This window comes from Mixophyes fleayi, chromosome 5, assembly GCF_038048845.1.
Source record: "Mixophyes fleayi isolate aMixFle1 chromosome 5, aMixFle1.hap1, whole genome shotgun sequence".
NCBI lineage: Eukaryota > Metazoa > Chordata > Amphibia > Anura > Limnodynastidae > Mixophyes > Mixophyes fleayi.
The window spans coordinates 2800791-2814563 of NC_134406.1; the positions used below are offsets into that span (position 1 = coordinate 2800791).

The following is a 13773-nucleotide window of genomic DNA, read 5'->3' on the forward strand; positions in this document are numbered from 1 at the left end:
TAGAGGGCTGTAACTGACCGGAGCAAACGTGACACCCCAAATGTATTATATATGTAATTAGAGTACCAGAGCGTGTACAGGTCACACCCATATAAACCCACATTGGTAATAATGAGAACAATGGAAACAGAAATAAACCTGTGTTAGCTGACTCCCCCCCCCCTCCAAGATATAAGCGCAGGAGCCCACGTTATTTTTACACTAGCAGAGTGCTGCTTAGTCCGTCTCCTCCGCATTATTTTACATACAACGGGACTGGAATTGGAGGTGTTTAGTGTGGTCTATACATTGTGCTATTATAGTGACTTGTTTGTTAATGGTTCCACTTTAATTACCACTGAATAGAACTCTTTGCATCTGCACATAGACAGTAATAGCATTATTAAACACCAGAGAGTGAGGAAAGAACGGCAGAATTTATTCTGTAGAAAAAAAATAATTGCAAACCTTTTATTCCCAAAATAAAACACTTAGAATGAAACGGTAACAAAATGTTGTACACAAAGAATATCACTGTACAGCAGCATCCTGCTGGGAGCCTGGATCCCCTCTGCAGCTGTACACAGAACTGTGAGGAGGGTCCGGTATCACAGAGCAGAAGAGAAGAGACAGACCCTGACATGGGGGCAAGAAAAATGAGTGACGTCTAGATTCCAGATAAGCATCTGTCAATCATTTCTTACAGGTAGAAATATTCAAGATACAAAAACAGACCCTGACTACACTCCCAGGTTCTGTACGCTGCATTTATGAAGGTAAACATTTCAGATATACACAGTTTAAGATTCATATTTTGAACCCACAGGAATTTCCAGGATTCCCAGTAAGTCACATTTTAGTATGATCACTCTTCCTTTGTCAGAACATGTCTTTAATTAGATTGTCATTCTTAGATTAACCACATACTGGCTGCTCCTGAAGGTTGACTCTCGCAACACCGTATTCTTTTCCAAATTGGACAGAGCTGACCATTTGGCGCTCGTGCTAACCGCACACAGCGGCCATCTGCCTGAAAATAACCTGATCAATTCCTGTGTTATTATCCTCAGGCATTGTGCTCAAGCTGCAGGTATACAAGGGGTCATCAGGACAACAATCTCAATTATCGTCGGTAATACCGCTGTGTTTGGCCAGTTTTAGCCCAATTTGTTGTTGCCCTCACGGTATGAAAGACTGGCCCACTATAGACACTTTCTAAACAGAAAAGCACAGCAGATACACTGTATAGAGCTATATTATATCTCCCATATTCCCATAATTAGTAAGAACCAGGATTGCATTGTCCTGACAACGGCTTTGTTCTGACTATACCGGTTAGATTTCTATGACACTCAATATAAGACAGAGTATTAGTACTGCTGGGTGTGTGCACTTCACTCCATAGCAAAACATAAATGCTTATTCCTCATATTACTCCATACACATCAGCTCAGGCTTATAGAACACCCAATAAATACTAGAACTTTTGCAATTTTCTCCATTTTTGCCAGAACCTGCTTCTTAACAGCTACAGTCTGCGGGAATTTTACAATTTGCAACAACAAAAATGTGGTTTATAAATTGAAAGGAAGACAATGTATCTCCCGCTGCCATATAAGCATCATGAGTCTCTCATCAGTTTGGGGCTTTTTAGATCAGAGCAGACATTACAATTCTGCTATCTGAACAGGTAGAATGACAGCTCCGAGTCTGTGCTCTACCATCCAGCTTGTTGTCCTTTGCATATGTCAGACGGTGATATGAAAATGCCTCTACTGACAGCCGAGGGCCGGGAGGGAGCTTTGTTTGACATACAGAAGAATGTAGAACGCCTGGAGATGACTGTCAGGTCTGTTAATCTTATCCACGTAACCTCTTCTCTACCGACCTCCGCGTATGTGTTCTAGACTGCAAGGACATTTCACGATGAGTTATTAGAAAGTGGCAAAGGGGCAGAAAATGATATTCAATTATTAATTAAATGAACGGACACAAAGCCTTTATGCAGCCCTATAACATACTATTTTCGGTAATCTTAAAAAATATAAGTAGTATTAAAATTTGCAGATTTTTCTTAACACCCCCTCTGCAGACAACAACCACAACCTCCAACACGTTATATTTGAGTGTCCTTTAGCAGTGTATTTCATAAGCAATCTGCTGCTGGAACAGAAAGCCCTGGTTTATGAAAATGTCATTGATTTGACGTTCCGCCTCGTCTTCCGGCGTCTGAGTTCCTTGGTCCTGTAGCTGCTCGGCCAACTCCGAGAGACCGATGAAGCTACTCAGCCCTTCCGGGTCCTTATAGGTTGGGAAATGGGCCTTGTTTCTGTCTATGACAAACATCTCGTGTCCACGTTCATCCCTGTACTCTTCTAGTTGGGCGAAGGTGGTTGGCCCATCGGAGTAGTCATTGACATATAAGATGTTCTCCTCCTTTTTGGCTTTTTTTCTCTTGTGATGCTTTCTGTAGATCATGACGATCAGAAGAAGAGCAGTGAGGGCCAGCAAGGAGATTCCAATGGCGATGGCCGTCTGAGTTGCCATGCTAAGCGCGTTGAACTCCATGCTCTCCATATCGTAGAGAGGTTCTTGGCTGATATCCACAGACGTATACGAGCGGGACTGCTGGTTAGATAGGTTGACAGTCAGATGAAATAAAACCTTGGCTGTGCCGCCAGGGTTGGAAGCCACACATTCGTACTTCCCGGCATGGGACATGGTAATGTTGTTCAGAAAGAGCATACCGCTGCCAGTGTCCGAGTCAAATTGTTCACCCACACTCCTCTCGCTAAGCTCAAATGTTCTGCTGCTGCTCGACTTTACATTAACTCTGGATGGACTTGTGCGAGCATGAGCAACCTTCCTCCAAGTTACCAGAGGCTGGGGATATCCTGTAGCTCGGCAAGAGACCCGAAGTTCATCCCCTAGACTAGCTGTGATCTCCATAGGATCTACAAGCACCACAGGAGGGATGCAGACAAGACTATTGCCAGAGATGTCCAACAAACTCTGGTGAGATAGTCGCGGTGGCTCAGAACAGATGACCTTCTTGTCGAAGGAGGTGAGAAGACGTTTACCTTCTTCTTTCATCCAGGCTCTCAGCCAGTGGAGGGCACAGTCACATCTCCAAGGGTTGTCTAAGGACACAAAAGAAAACAGAAGGGTAACTTTTATGAAATAACGTGTTTTAAATCTTTGAAGTTATAAATCTAATTCTATCATTTACAGTGGATGAGTTACATTGAAGAGGTTCAATCCACAAAGAAACCATCTCACTACAATAAAAATAAGTTAGTGTCAGAATTATTCTATATGTAGCAGAGAATGTTGGTGCTTTGTTGGTGATGAAAAGTAATGACTGGCTCCAACACAGTTCTCTAACTTTGACATAAACCTTCACAACCAAACTGTATAAAAAATATCTTCAGATGTTTGCAATATGCGTCTGATCAGGAAAAGAAAAACTCAGCGGGAGATGATGATTTATTACAAAATGTGCACTGAATACATCAGGCTGATAAAGTACTAATATAAGTATGATCTATACAGCAGCCATGTTGTTATATTCATGAATGTATCTTTACATGTACAAAACTATTTATCTTATTACAAGAACAATTAGCAAACCGCATGATTATGTCTCAAAAGTGTCCATTTCTGAAAGAGGGACAAATCACAGACTGTACCTCTTTCAGATAATCCACTGACATACATTATAAGAACAGGAAAACCATAAATATTATTACATTGTTCATATCCCTGTTATATGTAATGGGCTCATATTGCGAATCTGTAAATCTTTGCACTTGGAACATATAATGGTAACAATGTATTAATACACCGGTGAGATGACTGAAAACAGCTGATGAATATCTGAGCTGTATTGGAACGTTCTGATTTGCTTCCCAGTCTATGTTATGAGTTGAAGTTCAGGTAAAACCTTATATTGGGAGGAGGTCTCAGGTATCTAATCCCAGGTAAACCAACTTGTATGAACGTTGGATTGTTCAGGTTTTTGTACTTTGTCTGTGCACTTACCCCCCACCCCCCAATGACAGTCTTACAGGGGCAGATGGCACTTACCCCCCTCCCCCACAATGACAGTCTTACAGGGGCAGATGGCACTTACCCCCCTCCCCCACAATGACAGTCTTACAGGGGCAGATGGCACTTACCCCCCACCCCCCAATGACAGTCTTACAGGGGCAGATGGCACTTACCCCCCAATGACAGTCTTACAGGGGCAGATGGCACTTACCACCCCACCCCCCAATGACAGTCTTACAGGGGCAGATGGCACTTACCCCCCAATGACAGTCTTACAGGGGCAGATGGCACTTACCCCCACCCCCCAATGACAGTCTTACAGGGGCAGATGGCACTTACCCCCCTCCCCCACAATGACAGTCTTACAGGGGCAGATGGCACTTACCACCCCCCCCCCCCACAATGACAGTCTTACAGGGGCAGATGTACAGACACTGGTGTTACCTGTCAGTCTCAGCACCTGCAGGCTTATCAGAGGCCTGAGGGTAGCGCGGCTTATTGTGTGCAGGTTGTTTTTGCTGAGGTCGAGCAGAGCGAGTGAGGAAAGCCCAGAAAACGCCTGTTCCTGTAGGGTGTCGATGTGGTTCTCTTGTAAATGCAGCTCTTGCAGTCTCTGAAATGAGTTATCATTTAACATGCGGGCAGTGGAAATGTAAATGTACAAAATATGCTTAAAATATTTAATGTTGTAATTCTACAAAACGATTTAATAACCCTGGACAGGCCGAGATATTTGTAAGATATCTGTTCCACGAAGACTTACGCTGTATTTTATTAACTGCAAAGGGCATTTTACGGTGCTTTCAGGCACCTCAACCTTTAACTATTGCTCTGTACGGGTTTGTGGGAAGTCTTACACCATACAGTTTCATATCTCGCATTGATGAGATCTAATAAGACTGAAACAGTGGTCTGCAACTTGGATAGAAGGTTCTATAAACCTGGCTGCATCTGTGCTCCAATTGCCGCCAGGAAGATATAAGAAAGTGTCCACTACATGTCAGGGATGTAAAGAACCGGTGTCATCCGTGAGATGTTAGAATTTAATTTTTTGGAACACAAATGAAATGTGTATATTCTACAAATGGAATTTTACCTAAAAAACATAAACAATATAACAACATTCATTATATATATACACACACACATATAACACCTGGCTGTGAGCTGCTGTGTTTATTTCTGTTGATGTGTCTGCTAGATTTGACATATCATTGTCCAAGTGCCAGAGGGACACCAATGATGATCAAGCAATATTGAAAGACACAGATAAGCCTTTTTTATTATGTATCTTGTACGCACAAGTGGAGTGTGTGGTATGGTGTTCGGATCCACATTTTTTGTATTAATACACTATTATGCGGTCTCTGTCTTTTCTCCATGAGATGACAACATACGTTTAGAAATACATCAGACTGGACCTACAGGATAGATCTACTGCTATGTGCTTGCATCTATATTTATCTAGCACACATATATAACAACAACTTAGTGGAACAAAGGTGTTTGTAACCATACTACACTATCAGGCGCTTATCCTTTTCCCATATATATATATATATATATATATATATCCTTATCATTAAGACATCAGGTGACATCAAAGCAAAAGTAAGAATATTCCATGGGAAGAACACGGAACACTTATCCTTGATACATTTGATGCAAAGATTTTGTTCTTAGTTTTGCATTGATACGTACACTGAGATTTATGTATTATAATACTATACTACTATAGAACAAGCTGAATAGGTTGATTTTCACAAGAAACCTAACTGGATAGAAGATCCATCTGCTTCTCCTCCATGTTGGTGACATCTCTGGGTAAATGCATCTGAATAAATCCATTCAGACTTCTACTAACATTAGCTCACTATGAATAATGAATACGGACATGTTTGTAAAGTCACTTTTACCTGCAGGTCGGAGAATGTGTGCGCCGTAAGTTTGGTGATCTGGTTTCCTGCCAGGTACAGGACCCTCAGGTGCTCCAGACCTTTGAAGATGCTGCTGTTTATGAGGTGGATCCGGTTCCCGTTGAGGGCCAGTTCCACAAGGTGGTGCTGAGCTTTGAAGGCTCCAGGCTCCAGACCAGAGATGGTGTTGTTCTGGATATAGAGGTACTGGAGCCCGGATAGAGGAGACAGGTCCTGCTGCTGGATCTGAGATATGGCATTATCCTGGAGGAACACGGTCTGTAGAAAGGAGATTGGTCCACACATGTGTGACTATACTTCAATAAAGTACCCGGTAACTTCATCGTCTGCTCCTCCATGTACTTTATAAGAGGAATTCTATAAACTTGGAGGCAGAGACTTGAGATAAATTAACTCCTTATTTCATAAAATGCCACAACGTTTATCTCCAGTTTCTGCATCCTCTAATCTTAGAGAATCCCCCTATAGATGCTGTGAACATTTCTTCATCATTAGTAACACTTTAACCTTGAAGACATTATTAATGTATGTTGTTTATCCCCCGCACATCATTAATGTAGAGTGGTTCCCTTATTGTTATTCTTCAATCTCACCCAGAACAGGAGAATAATAAATATTGAATATCCTATAATGAGCAACACAAATCTACTGACACCCCCGGCACTGAGCGACTTCTGCACTATCGCTGTCCTGGGGTCCGTCGTGTCAGGGGTCAACATTAAGCATTTCAAGACACTTAAGTTGTGTTATGATGTGAACAGGCAGCTTGGTGATTATACATCGCCTGTTATTATCATTGTTAATTTACAAGGTGCCACTGATTCAGTAACGTTGGACAATCGTACAAATACAGATAAGACATAACTAACCCAGGAAACAGTTACACCTATGGAGCATAAATGAGTGTGAGTAATCAACTGTAGAGACTCGAATAGAATGTAACATAAGACAAGATAGGACATAGAGAGAGGCAGACAGGAGGCAATGGGTAAAGAGGACCCTGCCCATGAGCGCTTACATTCTGGAGGGAGGGGCGGTGAGAGACAGTAGGAGCAACTGAGTTTAAATGTAGATTGCAGGCAAAGGAAGAGGACGTGATGGACAAGATGGTCAAGAAGGGGTTGGATAAGAGAGCACGATGAGGTGAGTATTGTGGGAGCATTTGAAGGTTTGTAGGTTGGAGGAGAGTTGAAATGGGGTAAGGATTTAAAGGTGGGGAGCAGCACGGGTGAAGTATTGAAGGCGAGAGTGGGAGAAGGTAATGAGCTGAAGAGAGGCGGAGGTCAGAGACAGAGGGAAGTGGCTAAGTGGAGGTGTACCTCGAGATGATACCAGAGACATATGGGGAAGATGTGTTGGTGAGGGCTTCATAAGTGAGGGTAAGGAGCTTGAACTAAATTCTGGAACAGCTAGGGAGACAGTGGAGGGATTTATGGAGAGGAGCAGTGGAAGAGGAGCAACGGGAGAGGAAGATGAGCAGCATTTTGATCCTTTACGCAGTGAAAATAAACCAGAGAGAGGAAACGCCATACCTGGGTGGAGGGATGAATATTTGGTGGAATGGTCTTCAGCCCCTTGGATCCACATTCCACAGTCATGCTGTAACAGCGGCACTCTCCTGGGCAGGCTTGGGTTTGAAGAGTCAGGAATGTCGGGAGGAAAAAGGCGACTGCGATGAGCGAATGGTTTGATGAGGCCATCTTACTGCTGCTGCCGGGGAAGAAGAAAAGGTCATTCCTCTATTATACTGAACAATACGGGGAACAGAAAGTAATCATTAGATATTACACACGTCATACGTTGCATACATCTCACACATTACACAAATCTCACACAAGTTGCATAATCTACTCATGTGTACAGCTGTAGTACATGACAAAACAAAAAATAAATCTCTTGTGTATAAGATCATTAGACGTAGCAGAAGGCTCAGAGAGTGGCGCCTTACAAATCTATAATGACAATAATAATAATAATAATAATGATGATGATGATGATGATGATGATGATGGACTTTAATAAATAATTAGCAGAAAGAAAGAAAATGTTGTAACCATTCTGTGGTCTTTTAAGGAAACAAAACCTGACCACAGAAACTATAAAATAACAAAATATTAAATCAATAATAATAAATGAAATTAATTGCATGTGTACAAAAGCAGGGAACGGCCATAGGAGCAAGGATGGGACATCAATAAGGAAACTTTCCAATCACTGAGCACCTGATTTGCCAGCCCGGGCACTAATGAATGTGAAATCAACCAACAACTAAGGTTTCCAAGTGAAAGAACTATTAAAAAATGAAAGACAAAGCAACACCAATGTGATATACACTCTAGAAAAGGAAATGGCAGCTGGAAGAACAGAACAGAAGAGACCAAAAATATATCTTCTGCATGTCTGACCCTCAGATGTCGGGTAATATGGTCGCAGGCAATGGAAACGGTAACTTACCCACTGAGCTGACAGTACTGTAGCCGACACACTGGTGAAAAACTTTACCAGTTTCCAGTTGTCCTCTGGGGCAATTGCTACCATCAGTCTGAACACTGCTGCCAGCTCCATCCTATCATTTGAAGTTAGCAATGTACATCTATAATGGAGTCACAACTCATTTCCCGGACTCAGAATAATGGACTGCGTGTCATGTTTATTTTATAGTTCAGCAACCGTTTTACTGGCCTTGATGTGTCATCATTATTATAATCCTATATAGTCCCAGGGATTTGTATACTGGTGTCCAGCTCCAACTTATGAAGTTACCGGTGTTACATTATCTATACAATTTAAAACTGAATTGTAACCAATCGTGGAATACACATGTTCACACAACTGTCCGACAAGCCAGAGGCCATACTTCTGGTGGATCAGAAGAGTCTAACGCACCATCGACCCCTCTATGCAATGACTAAACAAGGGGGAAGTTATCTGTTTCCATGGAAGTTTTATCTCCCAAGCAGCTTAATACTCGCAAGGCAACCCTAGAGAACCAGAGCAATTCCTCCTGGACGATAAGTTAACTTACCCTATACCCCTAACAGGTACCTCAGAAGCCAGAAAAAAGACTGAAGGATATTGGGGTGTAAATCTTCAAATAGTGGAGGGGATTTGTACGTGGTGCAGGGAGGATTTAATCCTGAGCAGAATAGCCTGGTATTATGTACATTTTTTTACTTGATCTCATCTCCCTCTACACCTGCGTTTCTCCCGAGTTCCTTGTGCAACACTTTTGCTTGGAGACTGGGACAGTGTTTCAAAGGTCATGACCCATGATACATTTTCCTGACAGGCGCATTACAATTGGAACATCTCCAGAGACCTGCAGTCAGGAGCGGTGAATTGAGAAAGAGACTGGGGTGGAGATGTGATGTAAAAAACTGTCCAATTTCAGTTCAGAAATGATAATCAAGAACAAGATATATTTAATGATTATGATTCTTCCACTTGATTTATGTAGACAACTCTTTTGCAAACCATCTAATATCCTGGATTTATCCTACATTTGTCTGAAATACATAAGGTACAAAGAGCTATAACCAAGCAATACCGAGAAGGGATCTTGCTCTGCAGCTAATTGAGCAGTTGTGATGATTTGTCATCTATGTGAACGTTGCCAGAATCTAACAGAGTCTTTCGTACCCGAGCACTGGTGATATTAGTATCTATCGTGTGGTCATTAACGGTATCTCCAACACATACATCACAGCAGCGTGGGCTGCGCTGACACAGAGGTGGGAGATGTGGGCTAGTTAGCGGTGAGCCCCATAAAACACATAAACATCATTCACATTCAAATTTTTCTTTGAGGAGATACCAATATCCTGTGGGTGTATCGTCCCCGATGTAGTCACAATCTGCTACCAAGTTATGAGCACTTCACGCCGCTCATCTGAGACATTCTCACAGGAAGATAAATCATACTGGACCAGAAGCCGGATCTGTCCCAACATTGCACTAACACTACAAATCAGAGGGTCCATAACCGGTCAGATCACACAATTCATCATCATCACCATTTATTTATATAGCGCTACTAATTCCACAGCGCTGTACAGAGAACTCATTCACATCATTCCCTACCTCATTGGGGCTTACAATCTAAATTCTCTAACACACACACACACACACACACACACACACACACACACACAGAGACTAGGGTCAATTTGATAGCAGCCAATTAACCTACTAGTATGTTTTTGGAGTGTGGGAGGAAACTGGAGCACCTGGAGGAAACCCACGCAAACACGGGGAGAACATACAAACGCCTCACAGATAAGGCCATGGTCGGGAATTGACCCCAGTGCTGTAAGGCAGAAGTGCTAACCACTGAGCCACCGTGCTGCACTATTGTGCCTAACCAGACTGCCTTTTGCAAGATACAGGTGTGGTACCATCTGAACCAATTGCTAAACTCTAGCCCATCGATGTTAATTAGATCTGTCTAGCGGCACTAGCAGTCCCAGCATGCTTGGCCAGCCTTTGGGCATGCTCGGACTTGTAGTTCCACAACAATTAAAGCATCACATGTTGCATAACTCTGTTCTCAATAAAGTAAAAATGTATATGTTTACAGGAAAGATGAATGTGCCTTGTTAGTCTGATTTCAGAGGCCTCGGTGTCCCTCAAACTGGATTATGGGAAGACAAAAAGTAACTGCTTAATTAGCCTACAAACCCCACTGTGTATGTTTAATGTTTAATTATTAATCTCCTTTAATATCTCTCATTATAAAAACACAGGTGTACTCGGCAATAGTGAGACTGTAACCCAGAGATAGGGTGTGAAGGGGTTAAAGCCTGGCTCTTCAGTAATTTGGATGCATGTAGGAAGACAGACGCCGTGGGCCCGTGGGCCCAGCTGGCAGTTGAGTGTCTCTTGGCCCGGGTTTCCCATTGGCTCGTGTGCCAGCAACGAGCTGAGCAGGCAGAAGACGATTTGACTGCCAGATTCAGCTGCTGCTATGACCTGAGGACACTGTTACATCAATATGTTCATTCATCTATTGAGAGCTGTGTATTTACCTTAACTCCAGAACCATAAACCCTACAAGGCTTCAAATTGTTCACAGTTTGGACTAATTAATTATTTATCAGACACCATCTCGTCATTGGAAAAATAAACACTAACGGCTTATTTAATACACTCTTATCACCCTAATTTTCATCTTCCAAAATATGTGTATAATGTAAATATTAGGGGATTAATGTATTGTCTAATTTCTATAAAGTGTGTTACTAATTGGCTGATGGCTATTGCTGTTGGAAACGGGTGTTTTGGCAAAAACAGATGAAAATCATTAAAACAATGCTTTAACAATCATTTCTGAAGAAATATTTGAATGTTTTCTATTAAAAGAAAGCATTTTTAAATGTGAACATTTTGAATTTTTCTTTTCAATGTATCTTTAGCAATTTTTTATCATTTTTTTATATCAGTGGAGCTGAAAGTCTGAATATTCCTGTGGTAGTCACAGGTAACGTCACTGCTGGTGGTCACACCATGAGGGCGTCTATTTCAGTGGAGAAACATTATGAGACCTGGAAGGCGGCTGGGTGACAATTCTGGTCAGCTCCTTCCTCTGTAACAGGTTCTGAATCTTCCACAACCTTAAATGTTGAAATAATATGGACTAAATTCATAAAATCTTTGAAAGTTAGAATTTACGCCTTCAAATGTTTGCATATTCGCCATAAAACAGCTCTGTGTGATTTGTTTTAAAATGGATTTCATTTAATGACATGTTGAATCAATTATTTATAACCCAGCCACGGCCGTGACTAACAGTTTGTATCAGAAATATATAAAGCCTTGTTACATTTCATTAGATACATAAAAACCTCCCACCCCATCAAGGCAATTAAAATGTCCCCTCTGCATATATCTAGCATGCAGCATAATCACCAGAGTTAGTGAAATGACACAATAAGGATCATTTAATCATTTATGGAAATGCAAATCTCCCATCTTGCAGATTATGCCCACATTTATAGGGGAACGTGTAGATTGCATGTCATAATAGTGGAATCTGCAGAATTCTGCATGTGTTTTGTACATTTAGACTGTACACCGCGCATTCTACACCCATAGAAAGAAAAGCAGTGTCCATTGTGGGGACAAGGCATTTAAATAACATTCAAGGGGTGTAAGTGGCGCAGTTACCGGGGCATTGCCTGGTTTGCAGATGGCCACAGAGCAGACGCTTGATCTCACAGGTGGTGTAAGTACACAGTGCCCTGTCATTTTCACCTTCCAAGTGCAAATTTTATGGCAAAGCGCATTTCTGTAATAAAACCATTGAAACGCAGGGGCGGAACATGGCACCACCGGGCCCCATAGCAAAATTTGGGTAAGGGCCCAGCAATGTCGCTCTAGTCTCCAGGGCCCCCGCTCTGCTCTCCGTGTGCGGGTCAGGCGCATGCACAATAAAGCTCTCACTAGGAATTCACGGGATATACAAAGTAGGGTGAGCGGGAAGGTGGGTGAGGCCTCAGAGGGTGGAGCCAGCCATTGTAGCCACACCCCCTGCAGTGGCGGCGGTTCTTCTACTAAAGGTACAGTAAGAATCACAGACTGATGCCCCATCACACTCATCACTAACTTAAGACATAAAACCAGGGAGTATTTTAGGAAAAGATGGAAACGTTTACGGATGAGGATGGTCCTAAAGGAATAAGTATATACATTCTAGCGATGTTATTTCTGTTTCCACAATGGCCATTTCCAGCCTTCCCACAATGTCACAAAATACTTTGCAGACCGATTATACGGTGACCGAAATGTTATGTGCAAGGAGGAAAATTCAACGCGTTTCAGTGAAAAGATCTTGGTGCTCATATATTTAGTTCTTCATAAATAACCTGTAATGATTTCCATGGATATCTCTGAATAAAACACCAATAAACATAGTCCTCTAATACCCCACACTGATCAGATTGATGAACTATAAAAAGATGTCAGAATAAATGTTAAGTACAAGTATACACACTATGTGATACTGCTAGAAGGTGGCTGAATTATAACATTGCAGAATTTTGGTAATATTGTAACATCGATAACTCAGAGAGTCTACGTACTATCAGGTACCTTAATCGTGCTGTGGTATTTTCAGTCAGATTTACAGTTAGGGACATAAGATATATCTGTAGAACTGTAACATTGTACAGGGCATCTTGTTTTAGCCTGGAGTGAATTAATGCCACTCAGAGAAATGACTTAAAAGTGAATCCCGCAACCTACATACAGCGGTGCCAGCCATGTGTTATTATAAACATGCATTTATTTATATAGTGCCAGGGTACTCTCTAGCACTATACAATTGAGAAGAACCAAGAGATAATAGGATGGTTCAGGAATCTAATAAGCTGCCTGAGATGAGCTCTCAGGCTACGCTGGAAGTTCTGGAGTCTGGGAAAACGTCTTGTAATTCCACAGAGTGGGTGCAGCCCGACAAAGATGTTGTAATCTGGAATGGGGGCAGGTAACGAGCGTGGGTGACAAGACACTTCTTTTTGGTAGAGCGCAGGGGCCAAAATGAGAGATCACCACCTTATTTGCCCAAGGCAAAGCAGCCTATCAATTCACTAGGCATAAACATCACTGAGTCAGACTGAAGGTGAAACGCGTAGTGATGTTATTCATCCCGGCTGTCCGGATAGGTTTCACTCCCATAAATATTGGTTCAGCTTAAAAAAATGTCCATTGTGTTTAGACAACAGATGCAACTGAATGGGTCTCTCTGGTGAATATAGTCCATACACTCTATGGCCGTATTGGCTGTTAGCGTTAGAAGATTTGGTTTCTGGGA

The 13773-nt window shown here is 42.0% G+C and overlaps 1 protein-coding gene across 3 annotated transcripts in view; it reads right to left on the minus strand.

Annotated features, from left to right (window-relative positions):
* Positions 1–397: 397 nt before the first annotated feature.
* The window catches only part of LRRC24 (leucine rich repeat containing 24), an 88587-nt gene continuing 75211 nt past the window's right edge, over positions 398–13773 (minus strand). For 2 of the 3 annotated variants that reach the window (XM_075211591.1, XM_075211592.1), the window contains 4 exons: positions 7499–7673; positions 5946–6224; positions 4474–4642; positions 398–3119 (listed from right to left, as the gene is read on the minus strand). In XM_075211591.1, coding sequence (XP_075067692.1) covers positions 2113–3119; positions 4474–4642; positions 5946–6224; positions 7499–7673 — 1630 coding nt within the window. In that variant the 3' untranslated portion in view covers positions 398–2112. Of the gene's footprint in view, positions 3120–4473; positions 4643–5945; positions 6225–7498; positions 7677–13773 lie in introns of all 3 variants that reach the window. The other variant, XM_075211593.1, reaches the window with a different exon arrangement.